Source organism: Geotrypetes seraphini, chromosome 2, assembly GCF_902459505.1.
Source record: "Geotrypetes seraphini chromosome 2, aGeoSer1.1, whole genome shotgun sequence".
In the NCBI taxonomy this organism is placed as follows: Eukaryota; Metazoa; Chordata; class Amphibia; order Gymnophiona; family Dermophiidae; genus Geotrypetes; species Geotrypetes seraphini.
In genome coordinates this window covers 406,713,129-406,735,770 of record NC_047085.1, presented here as the reverse complement: position 1 = coordinate 406,735,770, position 22,642 = coordinate 406,713,129, and the positions used below count along the sequence as shown (strand labels likewise).

The window sequence follows — 22,642 nt, the reverse complement described above, 5'->3', positions numbered from 1 at the left end:
CTGAAATGGGTCATCCGCACTTGACTTAGCCTCTAACTGAGGACCGTGTCCTGGTGCCTCGCAAGTGAAGACAGAGCAGAAGTATTCGTTCAGTAGTTCAGCTTTATCTGAATCTGCTTCCACGTAATTCCCATCCGGTTTGCTAAGGCGTACTATCCCGTCTGTGTTCTTTTTCCTATCACTAATATACCTGAAGAAGGATTTGTCCCCTTTCTTAATGTTCTTTGCTAGAGTTTCTTCCACACGAAGTTTGGCCTCCCTAATTGCTGTTTTGACCGCTGTAGATCTGGTCCTATATTCCATGATGGCTTCTCTTGTTTCCGTATGCTTGTAGGAAAGAAATGCTTTTTACTTCTCCTTAACAAGGTGCGAGATCTTGTTTTGTACTTGTATTGTTTTTCTGGGTGTGGTATTTGTGTGTTAGAGGAACATACATTTGTTAGTGTCTGTTTGTGTGGAGTGGGGGGAGGGGGGAGGATCGTTGAAATAAAGTTGAAAGTGTGGTTTGTTTGAGCTGGGGAAATTAGAAAGCCTAGATGGCACTTAAAAAAAACCCCCAATAACCTCAAGCCAGGTGCAGGAGCCTGCTGAGGTGACCTGTAGTATTCTAGATGTAGGGAGCTTTTGAATTTTTCTACAGGGAGAACTGTTCCAGTAGTTGGTAATGGCCCGAGTGTTTCCAGAAATATCTCAAGTAACACAGAAGAGAAGAAAAGACTTATTGATATACAGACCAAGGGTCAATCCTTAGCTGCAAAATGAATCCCACTGAAGGGTATTCAAAAGAGATTGTGGAGAAAAATGGTCTCAGTAACCTGCTTAGATAAGGACATTTTGATCCAAGGATATTTCAATCCAATACCAAGTCATTCAGGGTTAATGATTACCATCACTGACCAAATTACCTCTATCTCCTTGATTGTGTAAACCAGTATTTACTGTATCATAAGTTAATACTTTTACTTTTTTCTTTTGATAAACTGTAAAACATCACTTATCTTAAAGTGTGCAGAGTACTGATAAGCTAGATGGGGACCCATTTCGCCTCACTTAGGGCTGTTTAATTCTGCTGCAGATTTAAACCATTTTTCTCCACAATCTCTTTTGAATACCCTTCAGTGGGATTCATTTTGCAGCTGAGGATTGTTCCAAAGGAATCCCACACACCATCTTCCATGTTTTACTGAGTGTTTTAATACAGACCAAGGGTCCATGCTCTGGGAACATCTTTTGTTCTGAAATTTCCTGCAGAATGCTGTGTTTCATTAGAAGGTTTCATCGTATTGTGTACAATGACACCCAGATCCCTTTCTTGGGCGCTAACCCCCAAGGTGGACCCAAGCATCTGGTAACTGTGATTCGGGTTATTTTTCCGAATGTGCATCACTTTGCATTTGCCACATTAAATTTCATCTGCCACTTGGACGCCCAGTCTTCCAATTTCCTAAGGTCTGCCTGCAGTTTTTCACAATCCATATGCGTTTTAACAACTTTTGATCATGTCTCCTCTGTTGTGAAAAATTAATTCTTCATATTGAGACAGTTGAATAAAATAAAACTCCTTACAGATCAGGCTTCACTTTGTCTATTATTACACTCAGTGGTCTTATCACTACTTGGTTACTGTTAACTCCTTATTTCATGGACTGAGATCATCACAGCTCAAGAGACTTCAGAATATCCAATACATATCAGTGAAGCTCCTGTCTTGGGCAAGGAAATTAGAGGTCACTATCTTCTAAACACTAGTTGCCTATGCTATATTGTCAATATAAGACCATTAACATAGCCTAATGAGTCTATTACAGCACTCCCCCGATATTCGCGGGGGTTCTGTTCCAGGAACCCCCGCAAATCTTGAAAAACCGTGAATATGGTTTTTAGTGGGGGAGACTGGAGAGGGCAGCGGAAGAGGCAGGAGAGAGCAGCCAGAGTGCTGACGAGTAAAGGAAGTCACTTGCTGTATGCTCCTACCGCCTCTTCCTGCACTAAAATCGGGCCTTACTAATCAGGAGCTGCGAGTCAAAGCAGCTCCTGATTGGTAAGGCCCAACTTTAGTGCAGGAAGAGGCGGTTGGAGACATACAGCGAGTGATTTCTTTCACTCGCCGATGCTCCGGCTGCTCTCTCCTGCTGTCCTCTCCTGGTCGGCGGCTCACGGTCGGAAAATACAGCGAATGACCGGGACTGCGAACTGCCGACCGTGAATGACCGGGGGAACACTACCTCTTTTTTACTTCAGTTTCCTACTTCCATACAAGCCCTCCCTGTTCTTAATTAAATTCCACAATCGTCTGGTTGTTCCATCTCACAGACTCATTTACTTACACTGCACTTGTGAATCCTACTTTAGCATTGTGGCTCTCACATTGTGGAATAGTTTACCGATTGATATTTGCACTGAAACCTTACCTATATTTAAAAAAAACAGGACTGAAAAACTTATTGTTTTATCCCTGCTTTTACAATTGATGATCTATAGTACCCTGATGCATTTCTGTTGGATCTATTCCATTCTTCTCTACTTCCTGCCACCACATTTCATCATCGACTAAGTTACATCAGTATTTCTGTCCTGTTAAACAGTTAAACAACAGTAACCTGTGTGTCTTAGGTAAAGTGTAGCTCTTTGAAACATAGCTTAGCATTTTTGTTGGCTTATATTATTTGCTTCAATTGTAACACAGACCACCTAATGTGTGCTCCCAGTTTTACAGATCCCCCGGTTCAAGTTTTATTATATTGTACACCATTTAGATAAGCAACTTTATAGGTGGTATATCAAACAAAGATGAACTACAAACTATAATATAGCACCTAAATCAGCATCTATTTGCCCTCCATATGATTTGTTACACCTTCAATTAGTCAGGTGAAGACAATTCCATGAGTAACAAAATACTCTAACCTTTCTCACTTCTCAGCTGATGATTACTGCTCTATCTTCAACAATCATGGGCACTTCTAATTAGCTGTCTGAGCATTTGAAAATTAATATTAATCACTCTTACACGGAATGGGAAGGTATTAAAAAAAATCTTGTTAAAATGTTTTTAGCTAGTAATTTCAAGAAAAATTTATATGAAATTTAATATCATGGAACTGTCAAAACAAAGAGAAGATATGGAAGACCAAGAAAAATTTTTGTTAGAACTGCCTAACTATTGACCAGATCAACATATCACCACATGTGGCCTACTGATAAGTTTGGCTGTCACCAGCATAGCATTGCTTACTTAATACTGATCTGCAGAAAAATTAACAAAAGAAAACCTCTTCCATGGCTTCATTACAAAAATCATCATCTAAAGAATACAAGAGAAAACTTTAGCAAGCCTGAAATTTTTTGAAAGTGTTCTGGGCTCCTGAAATGAAAATTGAATGGTTCAGTCAATAACCTTTGTAGAGGGGAAAAAAAAAAAAGGTCAAAGCATTTGAAGATGAAAAAATCTTGCCAACTGTTAAGCGCAGATATATTCATTGTGTTTTGGAATTGTATGGTAACCAATGGCACACAAAATATTATGTGGGTGAAAGGAAGAATGGATTCAACTAAATATCAATATAGTAGAAGCTAGCTTATGTCCCACAGTCAATAAAGCAATTAACCTGAAAAGAAGATGGACATTTCAGCAAGACAATCTCAAACAATCCTCAAAAACAACTATGAGAAAGATTAAGGTTTAGGAGTAGTCTTCATAGCCCACAGATTTAAACATAACTGAAAATCTGCAGGGACATCTCAAACATGTATTACATGCAAAGAAATTCCAAATATTTTTCAAACTAGCTCTGCAAGGAAGGGAAACATTCCAAATGGAAAAAAAGAATTACTCTGAACTGGCTTCAGGAAATATTTGCAAACTTATTTCTGTAAAAGGCAATATTTCAAAGTACTACCTGAAAAGTGTCCAAATCTGCCATATTTGCAGATTTTGTTTCACATTATAACTACTGTAGTTTAAAAAGCTGTAAATAAATAGAACAATGCACCTGAATATTCACTAAAACGTAAGTCTGACAAGGAGCTGCTGAGTCCTTCATTTTTAAAATCTGCCAGCAACCAACCAATAACTGCTTTCCCTGCTCCATTTTGGCAAATACTGAAAGGATTTGACAAAATGGAGCAGGGAAAGCAGTTATTTACAATGTCCAATGTAACACGGCAAGAGGCCATAGACCAGGGATCTCAAAGTCCCTCCTTGAGGGCCGCAATCCAGTCGGGTTTTTAGGATTTCCCCATTGCATTTCCCCATTGCATTCCCCAAGCACTGAAAGCAGTGCATGCACCCAGATCTCATGAATATTCATTGGGGAAATCCTGACTGGATTGCGGCCCTCGAGGAGGGACTTTGAGACCCCTGCCATAGACTGAAGCTGAGGGGGGACAGGTCCAGGACGAATATCAGGAAGTTCTCTTTCATGCAGCGAGTGGTGGACACCTGAAATGCTCTCCCAGAGGAAGTAATTGCAAAATCCACCGTTCTAGGATTTAAGGGTAAACTAGATGCACATCTCCTTAAGAGTGGCATAGAGTGATATGGGTAAGGGTAAATTAGATGCACATCTCCCTTGAGAAGCATACAGTGATATGGGGACTAAAACTATGCCAGGGTACACATGGCGGGGCCTCCGCGTGTGCGGATCACCGGACTTGATGGACCCAGGGTCTGATCCGGAGATGGCAATTCTTATGTTCTAACAGATTAGTTCTGGCTGCCGGCCAAATTTACCCATATAAAGTAAGGAAGCTGCAAGGGCAGTCCAGGGAAAGATGTCAAGTTAGCCAGATAGAGGCAATATTTAGTTGCTGTCTGCCTAACTTTATCTCAGTTTCTTGGCTGCAGTTACAACAACCCTAAGAATATCCAGATAAGATAACATTTGTTTTCAGCAGGTCTCTTTAAATACCCATATAACCATTCAGAAATATTGACTTCGGTTTTTGTATAGTTGAACAGAGGAGCAATACTTTATAGGAGAAAGGGATCAACAAGCAAACACAATATAATTCCCGTCACTGCAAAAGTAACAAAATATAGTTGAAATGATTCAAATAAACCATGGGGCTCTTATACTAAAGCTTAGCATTTGCTAATGGAATTAGCGCATTCTAAATGCTAAGAAACCCATTTTATACCTCTGGGTTTCTTAGCATTTAGGAATGAATTTCCAATTTACACCAGTAGGATAAAGGAAAGATAACCCAAGTCACACCATAGAGCACTGTATCGTAAACTGTGTGCCTCCTGAGATTTGAAGTGTGCCGCGGCATACAGGGCAGGAAGAGAGGCGCCAGCGCCAGCTAACTTGCAACATCCTGCCTTCTGCTGCAGATACAAAAGCAGGAGTATTGGCAGCAAAAGACAGGAAGTTGCACATTAGCTTATGCCGGCGCCTCTCTTCCTGCCCCTGTATGCCACGGCACATTTAAAATAAGAGAAGAGGAGGCAAGCAGGAGTCCCGGCAGCTTTTCTCCCCACCCCCGGGACCAGCAGCAGCAGCTCAGTGTGATTTTAACTTAGTCACACAGCTGCCGCTAGCATTAGTTTAGACTCAGTTTCATCAGGCAGCCGCGGGGCCTTTGCTAGACCGGCCCACTTTGATGATGTGAGGCGGGCCGGCCTAGCAAAAGCCCCAAGGCTGCCTGATGAAACTGCGGCTAAACTAAATCTAGTGGCAGCTGTGAGGCTAAGTTAAAACCATATAGTGAGCTGCTGCTAGCCTAGAGAGAGAAGTATGCTGGAAATGGAAGGAGGGAAGGGAGACATGGTACTGCTGGGGTTGGGGGGATGGAGGAAGGAAGGGAGAAGTGGTAATGCTGGACAGGCGAGGAGGAGGGAAGGGAGAAGGGGTACTGCTGGACTTGGGGAACAGGGAAGGGAGAAGGGGTACTGATGGACATGGTGGAGTTGGGAAGGGAGAAGGGGTACAGCTGGAGAGGGGTGGAGGGGTACTGATGTACAGGGGGAGGAGGAAGGAAGGTAGTAGGGGTGCTGATGGACAGGGGAGATGAGGGAAGGAGAAGGGAGAAGGGGTAATGCTGGAAAGGAGGAGGAGGGAAGAGGTACTGCTGGACAGGGGGAGGTAAAAGGAAGGGAGAAGAGGTGCTGCTGGACCTGGCAGAAAGGGAGGGAAAGGAAAGGTGCTACATACTGGAGGGGAGGGTGAGATGGTGCATGAGGAGAGAACATGTTGGGTTAGGGGTGGGAAAGTGTTGGACTCATGGAGAGGGCGAGATGGATGGAGAGGGAAGGAGAAATGAGAAGGAGAAAGGAGAGAAGGAGAAATGTTACACTCTGGGGAAGGGTGAGAGGGCAGAGAGTGAAAAGTTGGACTCATGGAGGGATAGAGAGAGAGAGAGAGATATTGGTTGGGGGAGAGAAGGAGGACCAGAGAAGCATGCAGGAGGAAAAGAGAAAAAAGGTTGGACTGGTGGAAAGAGAAATGTTGGACTGGGAGGGGGGCCAGAAAAGAGGAAGGGAAAGAGAAATGTTACACTGGGGGGAGGGGGGGAAGGAGAGATGACTAAAGGAAGGGAGAGATATCAGACCAGGGAATGGAAGCTCGAGAAAGTTTGAGAGACACCGCCATAGAGCCTCAATGAAAAAAAAGAGAAACTGTCAACGGCATTCTGGTTTCTTAGCCCCAAACTCTCCAAAGGCTGACATACAGCTAGTCACTAATGTGTGCAACTCTTTATACAGTTAACACACATTATGGACCTAGTTACTAATAACACGATAACACAATAGTGCACATTAGTAACTCTAGCTAAAAATTCACTTAAACATGGATAACTGTTAAGAGTGAAGGAAGACTGAAAGGTCTGTTTTCAAAAGCAAAGCTCTCAAGAACAAAGCTGCTCTTTCACCTCATCCATTTTAGGTCTGCCGGCTTCCGCCCTCTCAGAGAGCGAGAGCTGGCAAGCCTTTGAGCATGCACAGATGCACAAGGCCCCTCTATGATGCAGTGAGCGCATAACTTTTTCAGTGTGTGTCAAGGAAGCAAATGCCAGTAAGCGAAGAGCTGATTATTGGATGATCGGGGAGTGGCGGGGAATGTTGTTTGCTGTGGTAGTGACAGAGTTGGGAGGGAGGGGATTCAGAAAGAAATGTTGGTTGCTGCGAGGGGGTTGGAGGCGGGAGATGTTGGCTGCTGTGACTTTGGCGTCAGAGTTGGGGGGAGTGGATTTTGGAAAGGAATGTTGGTTACTGTGACGGGGTTGGAGGCAATGGCGATGAGAACTACTGCAGGAGAATAGGGTGGGGTTGAAAAAAAACTCCCATCATTGGGTGGCATGGAGAGATGAGAGGTTCGAATATAAACATAGACCCCCATTTTGGGCCCTTTTTTGGACAAAAAATAATCTTGGTTTATATTTGAGTATATAGCATTCTTTAACTATACACCCAGATGTGATGATGGTACACACTTTGCAGATAGGGCTCAAGTGAGCAAAGTTTGGTCTGGGTGTAAACAAAACATGTAGATCAGTGGTATTTTTGGATTTATAGGTACTTGGAGGGCCTCAGAAAAATAGTTAATGTCTTATTAAAGAAATTACAATTTTGCATGAAGTAATAGTTTATAAATCTTTCCTTTTGGCCAAGTCTTAATAATAATATTGTAACTTATAGCTAAAGAGACATATGATCAAGAAATTGATTTATTTTACTTTTGTGATTATGATGAACATACCAAGGGCCTCAAAATAGTACCTGGTGGGCCGCATGTGGCTCCCGGGCTGCGAGTTTGAGACCACTGATGTAGATTATAAGATCTCAATCTATATGTGCTCTTTTGCAATCTAGTTATGAGCATTTACACCAACGCTTTGGCTGGCCTAAGCATTTGCACCTTAATTATAGGCGTGTTTTCAGCCACCTACACTATAAGGACAGGTTCTGCAATTGGCACCTAAAAAAAAGAAAGGCGTCAAAAGTTAGGTGTCCATTACAGAATTGTGCTGAGCGGCACCTAACTTAAAACTTAGGTCCTTGTAATGTAGGCCAGGCTTTTATAGGTGCCTAAGTCTTTTACAGAATTGTGCCTAGTGGCGCCTAAGTCTTTCTCCACCCCTGAACATGCCTACTTTGGTAGTAGGTGCTGCTAAGCAACCATGCAACAGGCAAATATCTTTTGTAGAATTACACCTAAGAACATGGGCGCCTATCTCCCAATTAAATTTTATTTTTTTCAATTTTGAGCTTGTTAAAGCTCATTATTGAAGCCAGTTTACCAATTATGTTACAGGCGCCTATTTAAAGAATTTCCATCTAAGTGCCTACTTTTCTTTATAGAACAGGCTTCAAATATGTGCTTTCCTAGTGCCTAGGTGGGTACTGTAATTCTATATGAAGCCACCTAGTTTTAGGCAGCGAGAAGATGTGTAAACGGCAGGATTCTAGTCATTTAAGGTGGCCACTTTTGCATGCACATTACCCCTTATAGAATATTAACGAGTGGAAAAGAACAGGGAATTTAAACAGAGTACACAAGTTATAGAATTCTACTGTAGAAAGGACAAAGGAGAGAAAAAAATTCCTACCAAGAGAAAGTTTAGAAAATAGACCTTCCAACAACAATAGTTATAGAAATCTATCATTTACATTCCTAATATGTAGGTATGAGCATTTGCACTAGCTAAAGAAGGACTGGTGTTAAGTGACCATGCTAGTAGGTACCCGGGCTAGTATTCTATTGAATAAAATATATGCTTAAAACAGGCACCATAAGCAATGTCTATAGTGAGCATTGTGTGATAGAATCTCTTAGGGCTCATTTTACTAAGCTGCGATAGCGGTTTCAGCGTGTGCAGAATTGCAGCACGTGCTAGACGCTAACGCCACCATAGAGCTGGCATTAGTTCTAGCCACATAGCGCGGGTTTAGCGTGTGCATTAATTCTGCGCGCACTAAAAATGCTATCACAGCCCTTAGATTCCAGTAAATGAACAATTCCTACATTCAAGCATATATATACCGTACTAATCCTTGCTCAGTACTACACAATTCACTAACAAAATTTTCTTCCCTTTGAAAATAAATCCAAAATTATTTCAGAACGAAGGGAAAAAAAACTGTACTGGTATTTGTGACCTCCATTTGAGGAGAAACAACAAACCTCCTCAGGTTCAATCAGCTTAAACTCCATGCCTCGGCCTGTCCATGCAATGAAGTGAGAGTTTGAGGGGTCATCAAGGAGGGCTACCAAAAACTGCCAGAGCTGAAGTGAGCCCCGTCGCTGATACGTAGGCCCCTCCCGGTACAATCCGGGCTCCTGTTTAATATCCCCTGAAAAATAAAAATTAAAACTTTACTTGGAATTATAGTTTGCCTTGTTTAATATTTTTTTTAAAAATACAGTTCTGGTAAACACTTCTTGAAACCTAAAAAAATAATGATAATTAAAAAAAGCACTAAAAAAAAATTAAAGTTATTAGTCTGCAAAATAAGATGTGTCTAGTTATCTACTATACATTTCCATAGACCACGGGTAGGCAATCCGGTCCTCAAGAGCCACAGGCAGGTCAGATTAGGTTTTCAGAATATCTACAATAAATATTCATGAAATCTCAAGGAGGCAATGCAAGCAAATCCATCTCATACATATTCATTGTGGATAATCTGAAAACCTGACCTGCCTGTGGCTCTCGAGGACCGGAATTGCCTACCCCTGTCATAGACAATACATGTGATTTGCAGAAAAGAGAGATGCAAATCCCTTCAGATGAACTGATTTTTTTTTTTTTTTTACCAAAACAAGCACAAAACATTCAACACAAAAATTACAAAAAAAACCAAAAAACAACCCCTCTCCCCCCCCCCCCAAAAAAAAAAAAAAAATATTTAAAACTATAGTGAAAACAGAGAGCTCCTTCAAACTAAGCTATTTTGGATAAGGTGCAGCTAATTTTGTTTTTTTGCTATTATTGAGGAATTATATCATGTTCAAAATTGAAACTGCTCGTATTTAAAACTGACTGAAAAATTGGTTGTAAAAATTTCTGGGAGGTTTTTCTGACCAATGATGTTCTTTGTTGTAGCTTATATTTCTTTACTGTTTTGTAATGTGAGTTCCTGAAGCTTTTTCTACTACTACTATTTATTATTTCTATAGTGCTACCAGATACATGCAGCGCTATACATTAAACATACAAGAGATAGTCCCTGCTCGAAAGAGCTTACAATCCAATTGTGACAGACATGCAGGAAGAATGGGTAAATCTATACACACTGCTCAGGTAGGGACTTACAAGAGGAATGATAAGGCAGATAGGGAAAGGGACTATAGAGGGAATGACAAACAGATACAGTATGGGTGCTTTACATGTTGGTTGGGTTAGGACAAACACAGCTTCAAAAAAATGGGTCTTCAGCCAGATGGAGCCAACATACCAAGTCAGACAGGTTGTTCCAGGTATACGGCACAGCAAGGTAGAAGGGACAGAGTCAGGAGTTAGCAGTAGAGGAGAAGGGAACCAACATGAGAGACATACCCGATGAATAGAGTTCCTGGAACGGAATATGGGAAGAAAGAGAGGAGAGATACTGAGGATATGCAGAGTGAATACTCTTGTAGGTCAATAAGAGGAGTTTGAATTATATATAGAAATGGACAGGAAGCCAGTGAAGTGAGAAGAGGGGTAATGCGAGCATAACGACACTGGCAGAATGCAAGATGTGCAGAATTCTGAACAGATTGAAGAGGAGAAAGATGGCTCCAGTCTGTTGATGGATCACTTTCTATGGGAGGCTGACCACCACCCCTGGACTAGGCATCTGTTGCAATGGCCTCCCCAGCCAAAAAAGCTGGCATCTGTTGTGAGAATCACCCACAAAGATATTCTGAGGGACATGCCCTATAATGACTGTGGACAGAGCCATCAACTCATACTACAGCGAAATTCTGGAGTACATGGGAGACAGCAGTGCCTCCATCCATGGGACCACATCTATAGTGGTTTGCCATAGAGCCTAGTACTTGGAGGTAGTGCCATGCAGATGGAGCTGGCCTGGCCATTATGTCTGTAATCCGAGTGTAAAAGCTTCTCTTTGCATGCCTCTGGAAGACAGACCTGGCCTTCTGCCGTGTTGAATAGTATTTCCAGGTAATGTCCAGCAGGGAAGACTTGTCTATGACAGCAAGGGCATACAGATTGATGCCTTGCCTTCTGAGTCCCTGTCAGAAAGGTTTACAGGATCCTGGTCGGTCTCTGTCAATGGCACTGATGCACCCTGGGAGCCCAAGTCCACTTGCATGAGTCCTAGCTTGTTGCCAGACTTCATATGAGAATCCTAGCTATCCAAATAAGCTCTCCACATCAAGTTAATAAATTCAGGAGAAAAGGCTTTACTAGGAAGCACTGTCCCCTTTAGGTAACTCCACCTTATTTCTCTTGGACTCCGCAGCAACCACACTCTTACACTTAGATACATTGTTGTTTCAGGGCTCTGGGAAGGATTTTCTCCCAGTAGACAGGCCCCACTAAAGGTTTCTCAGCCCTAGAGAACACAGGGTAAGCTAAGCCCGATGCTCCCATCCCCCTTTACATGCTGTGTGGCAAGTGGCACAAACACACTCATGAAGTCCATCCAGTGCAAATCTGGTATGAATTAGGGTTAAAGGAGCCTGCATACTCCATCCCTATCAGTTTTGAGGTAAAATGAGGTGATTTGAAGGATATGGAGAACGTTGAAAAAATAAATAAATCAGGAAATCTAAGATGTCTGGCGTAGCAGCGTTTTAGCACCAAGAAAGGGCTAGAAAATGACTTTACTAAAAGTATAAACTTAGACAACAGGATTTTAGAGGTGGAGGACCCTACAGAATGTGGCAGAAGCTTTCAAAAATAGGTTTTTCAGACCTCCCCGATTTTGCCCATAGGCTGCAATAACCTTACTCATGTGCTTTGAAGGTGCTGCAGACTTCCTCAGCTCTAAGAAGTAGCTGAATCTGGGAGAAGAATCCTGCCTCAATCAGCCAGTCCTCCAAACTGAACTGAAGTTGGATTGATCCTCAACTCCCACCGAACCACACCTGCTAAGGAGGGTGGGGGTGGCAAAATCAAAGCCAACACCTTGAAGAATCCCACTGAGCTCCCTGCAGATGCCTAACAGTTTGTGCTGAAGCCCCAGCGATTCAGTAGGTGAGCTAAGCTGCTAGGGATACAGACTCTGAGCTCCACAAAGTTTTCTGCAGGCTGACCAAACAGGTCTCTAAGGGATTAGCCTGCCAGCTGCAGACCAAAGTCTGTTTCTTCTCCATGCAGGCAGAGCTTTCCCCCGCACTAGGGAGCTCTGGTGCACCGATAGCTACAAAAAGTGCGAATAATAAAGAAATCTACAGAGCAGAGTAAAAAGACACCTTCCAGCTTGCGTGCAAAAGGAAAAACTCAAGGTGGGCAGCAGAGCCCTCTGGAGGAAGAGTTGAAAACCAGGAGTGGATTCCTTCTGCATGGCTCTTGAGCATGGGGAGAATTCCCTACTGTCCAGAATGCATATTGCATTAGAATAGAACGTAGGTACTCTGACACTTCCATGGGGACAGGTGCACTCACGTGCAAAAGTGCTAGTAGTCTGTACATTTACACGTGTAAGAGGTGTGTAAATGTGAACATCCATATAATGCAATGCAACAGTGAAACAAAAAAAACACAATAAAAAGGACAAACAATAGTTTCATGAAATCCAATGAAATTAAAACATTCGTTCATCAGAACTGAACTCCATATTAAAATAAATGACCTTGATCATTTTCCAAAGGGCATAAAAAGTCTGGTTCCTTTCAAATCTTATAGGCAGACAATTCCAAAGCACCAGGATAAATCGCAGAAAAAAACTTTTTCACCACTAACAGGCATTTGCCAAAGACAGAAGGATTGATCACACACACAACTGGGGATGTCATCACACATCACTGGCAACCTGCAAGGACTGCAACCCACTTGTGTGCCTGACTCAGTTGTCAGCAGGCAAAATATAAATTCCCCTTTGCTGAATTTGCCTTTTTAGGTGGCAGGCCAAACATAAGTGCTTTTCCAGATGAGCCTAACAAATATGAGAGGATACAATCCTCCAGAAGATCCTATAAATAGATTGGGCCATCCCTTATGACATTGAACATAAGCATAGTATCTTTGAATTTTATCATTTAGGCATCAGGTAACCAATAGGGGTCATTAACAAAGCAGCTGCTCTCTATACAAGCTGTAGTACCTTCATCAGAAAATCAGGGAGCCCTACATAAACTGCACTGCAGTAGTCGATTCTGGTTAAAGAGGAGGCCTGTAATACAATCCTGAATTCAGCTGGCAGCAATATGTATTTCAGTCTCCTCATTACCGGTACTCTGTTTATGGAAGGAGAATCCAGTCACAGCTTTGACCTGTTTCTTCTGAGTAAGTTTAGACTCAAGGACAATACCATGCATTCAAGTGGACTAACATGGCAACCAATAAGCGCTGGGCTTCCCAAGCCTGCATAGCTAATAATGGTTTATGGACTTCCTCCAGGAAATTGTCTAAACCCTTTTTAATCCCAGCTATGCTAACTGTGTTGACCACCACTTTCAACAGCACATTCCTCAGCTTAACTGTACACTGAGTTCCAATTTGTTTTAAATGTGCTACTTATCAGTTTCATGCAGCATCTCCCCCCACCCTCCATATTTGTGCTATTTGAAAGGGTAAATAACTGTTCCCTATTTACCCGTTTCACCCCACCAATGATTTTACTGATGTCTAACAAAATCTTAAATCTTTCAGTTATCTCATCTCGAGGCTGAAGTGTTCAAACCTAATTAGCCTTCCTTTATATACAAAAGAGGTACAGTGATTTTCACGTTTAGTTAAGACTAACTCAGAGGCACATTGTGCATCTTACCGAAAGTGATGCCATTTTCTGCGTCTTAAAAGCAAGCTTGCTGTTCAACATCTAAGTCAGTGTGCCACGGCTGGAGGGCATCCAGAAGTGTGCGAATGTCGACATAATGACTTCACGTACATGTGTGAAGTCATCACATTGACACCCGTGCATGTGCAGATATGCTCCAGCCGCGGCCCTGAAACTAAAGAGGAAGAGGTGCGGATAGCAGGAGAAGCACCAGTGCCAGCTGACTGCCTATAGCAGGGGTAGGGAACTCCGGTCCTCGAGAGCCGTATTCCAGTCAGGTTTTCAGGATTTCCACAATGAATATGCATTGAAAGCAGTGCATGCAAATAGATGTCATGCATATTCATCCCGACTGGAATACGGCTCTTGAGGACCAGAGTTCCCTACCCCTGGCCTATAGGATGTGCCTCTCACGGCAAAAGGCATGTCCTGTAAGTAGTCAGCTGGCACCTCTCCTCCTCAGGCATCTCACAGCACACCTGGAATCTGCTGCGGCACACAGTTTGCGATGCCGCTGCTGGGTCAGACCAGTGGTCCATCATGCCCAGCAGTCCGCTCACGCGACGGCCCTTTTGGTCAAAGGCCAGTGCCCTAACCGAGACCAGCCCCAACAGCGCACGTCCCCTTTTAGCAGGAACCCGTCCAACCCCGTCCCGAATCCCTGGAAGGTGTCCCCCCCCTACGACAGCCTGATCTAAGTATTCATTTCTCAGCAAGGGCGACTAAAGTTAAGTTCTTATTACAGCAGGAGCATTTGTTTTACTGATAGCTACATATTCATTCCAAATGAGAAAATTGCAACTCCATAAACAGGTGGCAACAGATGTTAAGACTTCAGAAAGTAGTGTGCCTTAAGGCACTGCAGTCTCCTGACCTGATGGAAGACGTATTACATATTCCTAAGGAAGTGTTGAAGGAAGACAGAACACTTCCAGGTTGGAGAATGACTAACTTAAAAGTTTGGATTTAACAGTGTTTTTGGAACATTTGGACACGGGTATAGTTGATCAAGCTACCCTGATGGCTACTTTTATTTTTCCTCAGGATCATGATCATTTGCTAAATCTTTTCTTTTGGCTTAGAAATGTGGAATTCATGGGACAAAAGATTGGGATTTTTTTTTCCAAATCTAATGAAAGCCACTCAGGAGATTGTTCTTTTCTCAACAAGATTTTTTGTTTGTTTTTCTTTATCCAAATCAATTGCAATATTTCACAGAAGCAAAAAGACTGTATCCTCCTATATAGGCTCAAGCCAACATGTTTTTTGGAGTGATAAATGGAGTGAATGTACAATTCGGATTACTCTCCCGGCCACTTTTTCTTGTTAGAATTTTTTCCCTTTTAAAAACTGTGCACTTTAGCTTCAAGGGTTAACTACTTGGTTCTCTCCTTTTTCTTTTGTGGATTGAGTAGCACAGGCTATTGCTGTATTATGAGCAGATGTTTCTTTTTGTCAGTGGCGTAGCAAGGAAAGTTTGTGCCCAGTAGAAGTTCTCAGCATCGCCATGCTGTGCACCTCCCAGCAAATGTGTGTGTGTGTAAGAGGGAGTCTCTTAGATGCACTCCCCCTCCCACACACATCTCTTCAAGTCTTCTAGTGTTTGGTGGAGGCAAGCAGTGTCTCCTACTCGCGGCTCATACTGGCTAAGCCTTTCCTCTGATGTCACTCCTTAGTTCTGTGACTAGAAAGTGATATCAGAGGGAGGCCTGTGCCCGATGTGAGAAGCAGGGCGACGTTCTTGCACAGTGCCAGTGAAGGACTTAAAGACATACATGGGGGAGTGCATGTAAGAGATCCCCCCCATCTCCACTGGGGGAGGGGGGGAGGAAGATGCCGGCTCCCCCACCAAGATGGCATCCGAAGTGCTCCTCTCCCTTCTTAATACACCACTGTTTTTCGTGACCATTTTTCTTTATTTTATAATGTGCTTTTTCTTTCAAATTCGCATCTGTATATATTTAGTAAATGCAAAGTTTTTTAATGATTTAACTTTTGGCCAGCACACTCTCTAGAAACATAGGGCTCCTTTTACGAAGGTGCGCTAGTGGTTTTATCGCATGCACCGGATTAGCGTGCGCTAGCTGAAAATCTACCACCTGCTCAAAAGGAGGCGGTAGCGGCTTGCGCTCGTGGCAATTTAGCACGCGCTATTCCGCGTGTTTAGCCCCTAGCACACCTTCATAAAAGAAGCCCATAGTCTTCCACCTCAAAGATGTTAAGAATTTTTAAGATCCTGGAAAAGTTTGCAAATGTTAATTATATTTGGAAGTAAAAGTCAAAATCAAGTCAAAATCCAACATTCCTCCTAAGTAAAGATCAGCAGGGTTATCATGATTTATTGCATTCTTTAAAGAGGTATTTCATACTGATTTGTGCAAGTGCCTCTTCTATTTGTGTCAAGTTTAGAGCATTACATTCACATTCAAGCCACAATAGCTTCAGTAAGGTTGGTGGAGGATCGTATTTGTAACATCATCTATTTAGGAGCACCCCAAAAAATTATAAGGAAATTAAGGATAATTCAGAATACAGCTGTTCAATTGATTTTTGGTTTAAAAAAGAACAACCATATTAGTCCATATTATCGTTTACTTCATTGGCTGCCTTTGGAGGCAAAAGTATTATTCAAATTTTCCTGTATTTGCTTTAAGCTGATATCGGGATTGTCTCCAGCTTACCTTTTTCCTCATTTTGTGGTGCATAGACCATCAAGAGAAACTAGAAACTTCTACTTATGTGCTTATCCAAAAATTAATGGGTGCAGATACAAGACCTTCTTAGATAGGACCCTAGCATTTCAAGCTGGTAGGCAACAATCTTGGTTAGGTAAATGTATTCAGCAAGCTATGTTATCCTATTGCTGTTTTCGGAAATTAAGACCACTTTGTTTGATAAGTTTATTACTTAGTGAGAGTTTTATCATTGAAATTCTATTTTACAAATATTTGTATTTTTTTTTACTGTATTATTGTATTTCACTGATTGTTCAGCTCTTTTTAGTGTAAACTGCCTAGAACTTTTGGTTATGGCAGTATAAAAGAATAAAGTTATTATTATTAGTATTATACAGCCCCAGTTAACCTCCCTCCTACTTACCTACTGCTAGCAAAGATGAACAGTTAAAAAAAATGTACTTCATTCTCACAGGCAAAACTAAAACAAAAACATGATCAACATACCATCAAACTTCTCTGGAACCACACAGGTATCATCATAAAATTGCCTGGGTCCCTTTTCAAACATGCAACCTGTAAGGTAAAGACATGCATTTATTTACTCAGAGCAGAAAGACTAAAATGGTTAGTTAATAAGGTGTATTCAAGACAATAATGCATCATATTTGCATGTTAAAAGGCAATAAAATGTGTTATATTACAGCAACAAGCTATATTGCCATGGGATACATAATAATGAGATGGAAAGCATGCTAATGCATGTAAAATACCTAATTACTATGCAAATAAAAAATATAAAGCCCAATATTCCCAATGAGAATGTCTTAAAAGGGTCAACTCAAGTAAAAAAAAAAAAAAAAGCATGGCCTGGTGTGCCCCCTCCTAATACTAACCTTGGCAAATCTACACCTCTTCCCCCCCCCACACACACACACACATAGACACAAATGCTCTATCTGGAAGACAAATTTCCTGGGGCATGCCACACCACATCTCATCATACTAGAGGCTTCCTTTGGCCAAGTTCTTGTTCCTCTCCACCACAAAGACACCCAAATCAGGCCTATCTAAAAATGCATTGGCGGTCCAAAGATATGGGGCAGAATGATCCCCAGTTGCTCTTGCCTCTGTTAAAATGGGTTCAAAACAGCAAGAGCAACACTTAATAGTAATTTTGCTTATATGGCAGCTTGACCCCTAGTAGTAAAACCATAAAACTACCACTATTTCTTCAGGTAGGTCCGGCTTGGAGCTTATGGAGGGAGGTTACAGTGGGGTGGATTAGTAGCCCAATTATCTCAGTCAGTGGAACTAGTGAGGCTGATCAAAAAGTTGCATAAATCCTCTACCATAGGAGTCACTAATCTGCAGAACTGTTATCACAGGTGACTTCCACAATAAAGTAAGGTGCGATAAATCACAAACTTTTACTGCATCTCAGTAACTATAACTCTATCATCATTTTATATTCTGCCTGAAAAAGTATTCTAAGGGAATGCCAGGACATTTAGAAATACTGTACAGTAGTTGATTCTGCCATAAATTAGTTATAGTCTTAGATCTGCTACTTTAGAGGGAGTTTTCAAAGTCTATTTATATAAAACGCTTATATTCAGATAAATTGATCTGTCTGTAATTTGCCTTTCTGAGAGTAGTTAAATATATCCATAGAATTTACAATGTATGTTCTTTTAATCACACTATAGAGAGAGGTTCCTTCAACTGTGAAGCAGAACACATAAGAGTGGAAAATGTTGTTAGGTATCTATAATAATAAAACCCTAGCCGCGCATGCGCACTTGAAACTCCGTGCCTCTGCATGCGCAGTAGAATAGAACGGCCGAGCAGGGAGGAACTGCCAAGTAAGGGAAGCGTCTCAGCGCAGAGGCAGCAGGAACTGCCGAGCAGGGAAGCATCTCAGCGCAATGGAACCGCCGAGCATGGAGGAACTGCTGAGCAGGGAAACGTCTCAGTGCAGTGGCAGCCAACCAATCCTGACCTGCCACTCAATTCCTTACCCAAAGTAGCAGTGGCAGACCTGTAAATAGGCTGTTCGTGGCAAGCCCTGGCAGGGCCTTTCCTCTGCCGCATCACTTCAGATGTGGTAGAGGAAAGACCCTGTCAGGGCTGGCTGCAAACAGCCTGTTTACAGTGCTGCCACTGCTGCTTTGGGTAAGGAATGGGGGGTTGGCGGGTCAGGATTACTGCCGCTGCTACTGCTTTAGGGCACAGAGGGAGGGAGGAAGGGTTGGTAGGTAAGGACCGCTGCTGCCACCTCGGGTAAGTAATGGGGGTCCAAGAGGCCAGACCCATGCGGAGGGAGGGATGGCAGACCTGTGGGAACGGAGGACTAGGTGTGTGTGTGTGTAGGGTCTATCAGGGTGAAAGGCTGAGGAGGGGCAGCCTGCCCAAAGATGCAGTGCAGTGACCAGGGAGGAGATAGGTGGGGGAGTCAGGAGCTGGAGAGAGTGGTCTGAGGATACCATTGAGGGTGGGTGAGGTTTGAATTGATGCAAGCTCTAGTGTTGGGGTGCGGTTGGGTGAAGAGGGTTAAAGTGGCAGATGTTGGAATAGGGAGGGGAAGAGTTGCAGTACCGTGGGGAGGGGCAGGGGAGAGATGAGAGGTGGGGTGGGGGTGGGGTGGGGTACAAGAGAAAGTGTAAAAAAAGAAGATAAGCTGGGTGGGGGTGGAATATAGCAGTGGTCTCAAACTCAAACCCTTTGCAGGGCCACATTTTGGATTTGTAGGTACTTGGAGGGCCTCAGAAAAAATAGTTAATGTCTTATTAGAGAAATGACAATTTTGCATGAGGTAAAACTCGCGAATTTTTGAAAAACTTTGAATGTGGTTTAGGAGCAGATTGGAGGCGGGAGAGGGCTGCAGGGGCGGCGGCGGTTGCTAAAAAACAATATTTAGGCTGGAAGGAGGTGATGTTGGCTGTGCAGAAGGCTGAGCGGGGAGAGAGGAGGAGGAATCAACTGCAAGTAGGCAGGCTTCGGTGCAGCAGAGAGGGAGGGCGGAAGGGGGCACTAACTTACATAGGAAGGCTGATTGGCTGTGCAGAAGGCTGATTGGCTGTGCAGAAGTCTAATTGGCTGTGAAAAAGGCTAATTGGCTAGTCAGTCATTCGCTGTATTTTCTGACCAGAAGAGGCGGTCAGAAAATACTGCGAATGACTGAGGCTGCGAATCGCGAATTTGCAGGGGTCTACTGTACTACAATGTGCTCAGAGAGAAGAGCGAGAAGGATCTTTAAAGATAACTGCAATTCAAGTTAAAGGCAGTCAGGGTTATATGAATATGAAAGAAAAATTGGAGAAACTACCAGGGATTCAAGACAAAGTTAGACAAGTTCCTGCTGAACCGGAACGTACGCAGGTAGAGCTAGTCTCAGTTAGGGCGCTGGTCTTTGACCAGAGGGCCGCCGCGTGAGCGGACTGATGGGCACGATGGACCACTGGTCTGACCCAGCAGCGGCAATTCTTATGTTCTTATGCATTGGATTGCGGGGACCACAAATCCAACAACATTCCGCACTCTTGCAATCATCAATTAGAATACTTGAGGACAGGGCTATATATAGTATTATTCAGCCCCTCCCCTGATAGTGGTTACATGTTTGAATAATTATCCAGTGGGACAAGTGTTTCTCAACTCGGTCCTGGAGTACCCCCTTGCCTGTCAGGTTTTCAGGATATCTACACTGAATATGCATGAAAGACATTTGCATATAATGAAGGCAGTGTATGCAAATCAAGTTTATGCAAATTCAATGTGGCTATCCTGTAAACCTGACTGGCAAGGGCAGAGTTGAGAAACACCGATCTAAACAATGCTAAAATATAAAACAGGTGTTAAAAAAAAATAAACCCTATGCAAAAAGGGCACAAAACGTTTAGAACATAAAAAGTGGTCTACTGAGAGGAAATAGTGCTAATTGATGAAGTCTAGCTGTAAAAAAGGGAAGAATACCTGCTTTCTTGCAAATATTTTCCTTCTATTTGTTCTATTTGCTTATAGAGACTTAAAGGGCTTCGGGGCTGTTGCTGCGCGGCAGTCCCTAGCACAGCTTTGTAGAAGAGGGAGACAGTTTCATTTTTAAAAATTTATGATTATTTAGTTACATATTTCAAATGAAATATTACATAGCCCACATCAACGGGAAGAAGTAACAAGAAATTATTTAACAAATTACCAATACAAGGATTTGGAGGAGCCACATAATTTCAAATAAAATATTCAGCTACTGGAATTCTATTTGTCCAGAGGTCAAGGACAATAAATATTTTCCTCTTGTCATAACCATTTGTATCTGGGGGGTTTTGTGGGCTTCTCATATATGATTTAGGGTGTGTCAATTTTGGAGATGTCATGATTTTAAGCACTGGTGAAAAAAATGGCACACTTTCCATGTAGAAAATCAACAAATAGCTTTATATTTAGCATAATGTTATTTACCTAGCTGGCACTTCTAGGAAATTAAGCAAATATGCACAAATTACTGAAATATGTCTAAGTGCTCTGATAATAGTTTTTATGTGTTTGCATTGCATATTAATAGCTATCCAAGCATAATTCGAAAGGAAAGAAGTTGAAAAACTCAAGAATGATTGTAGAATTCTGTGTTGGGGTTTACAAAGTAAACTGGTTCAATATAAAAATAAATAGCAATTGGACACAAGGTCCTAGGCATCTCCTTTCCAGATTCAACTGTTGAAAGAATAGGGTGAAGAGGTAGGAAGAAAGTCATGTCTACAGTTTGGTATGGATACAGGGAGCCTGTTCTGAAAGCTATGTTGTGCAGTGAAGAGGAACAGAAGAGAAGAGATGCAGTGGAGAAGATCTTGAATATCAGAGGTGAGGGAGGTGAGAAGATGCAGCTTGAAGATGGCAATGTGAGACCAAGAAAAACACCATCCATCAACACTGAGGCAACTATATTCACACAATTACTTGACTGGAGCTCCGGAGTCTCTGAGACTCCTCTTATCATGACAACCGAGATCAAGAAATTTGTGAGCAAGCCTGTGGTAGCTCTAGACCAGGGATCTCAAAATCCCTCCTTGAGGGCTGAATCCAGTCGGGTTTTCAGGATTTCCCCAATGAATATGCATTGAAAGCAGTGCATGCACATAGATCTCATGCATATTCATAGGGGAAATCCTGAAAACCCGCCTGGATTGCGGCCCTCAAGGAGGGACTTTGAAGATCCCTGCTCTAGACTGACCATGACACACTCAGTCCACAGAAAGGTGGCTTTGGCATTCAAAGTGGTGGGCACTGGAGGATTAAGTGACTTGCCCAGGAGCAGTACAAGGAGCAGTACTGGGATTTGAGCTCACAACCTCTGGGTGCAGAGGCAGCAGCTCTAAAAGTGAGCCGCAACTGCCCCTCCCCCCAACTTGAAAAAAAGACAACATTCTGACAAATTAAAAGCTTAGCTGCAGTATCCAGGAAAACAATAATGTCAAGAAACTTCAAAGTTACACTGAAAAAGTAAATTTTTTAAAACTCATAAACAAACACCTCATGAAAGAGATCAGTGACATGTGCAAAGCAGAATAAACAAAACTTAGATGCTGTGGAGAACAATTCCAGTTGTATCAGATCCCACTCATTGGTGTGCCTAATTCAGTCCTGAATATCAACAGAGAATATGCACAATCGCTTCTATTTTATGTAGCACATGCAAAAATTTTTGCTGATCTTTGCTCCCACCAAATGTCACCCCAAACTGTGCATGCACATACATGTGGAGGTGAATAATCAAAACAAATGTCTAAGTCGAATTTGGTCATATGGTGTTAGATGCCCGAAGTCGGCAATGGGAATATGTCCATACTCAAAAAATACGTCTAAAATATATTTTTCGTCCACACCACCAGTATGTCTATCTTAATACCACAATTTTCGACCAAAATTTTGTCCAAATCCCAAACACCCAGAAGACGACCATTTGGCGTGGGAGGAGCCAATCTTATAACAGATTGGCCACCCAGCCATGCGACAGAGCAGTGGGGCACCTTACAGGGCACTGCAGTGAACTTAACAAAAAGGGTGCCACATAAAC

At 42.4% G+C, this 22,642-nt stretch overlaps 1 protein-coding gene across 5 annotated transcripts in view; it reads right to left on the bottom strand.

The window, feature by feature from the left end:
* Positions 1 to 22,642, bottom strand: part of ETV1 (ETS variant transcription factor 1) — a 167,238-nt gene that overhangs the window by 9,169 nt on the left and 135,427 nt on the right. For all 5 annotated transcript variants that reach the window (XM_033930995.1, XM_033930999.1, XM_033930997.1 and 2 more), the window contains 2 exons: positions 17,077 to 17,145; positions 9,126 to 9,295 (listed from right to left, as the gene is read on the bottom strand). In XM_033930995.1, the coding sequence (XP_033786886.1) occupies positions 9,126 to 9,295; positions 17,077 to 17,145 (239 nt within the window). The remainder of the gene's footprint in view (positions 1 to 9,125; positions 9,296 to 17,076; positions 17,146 to 22,642) is intronic.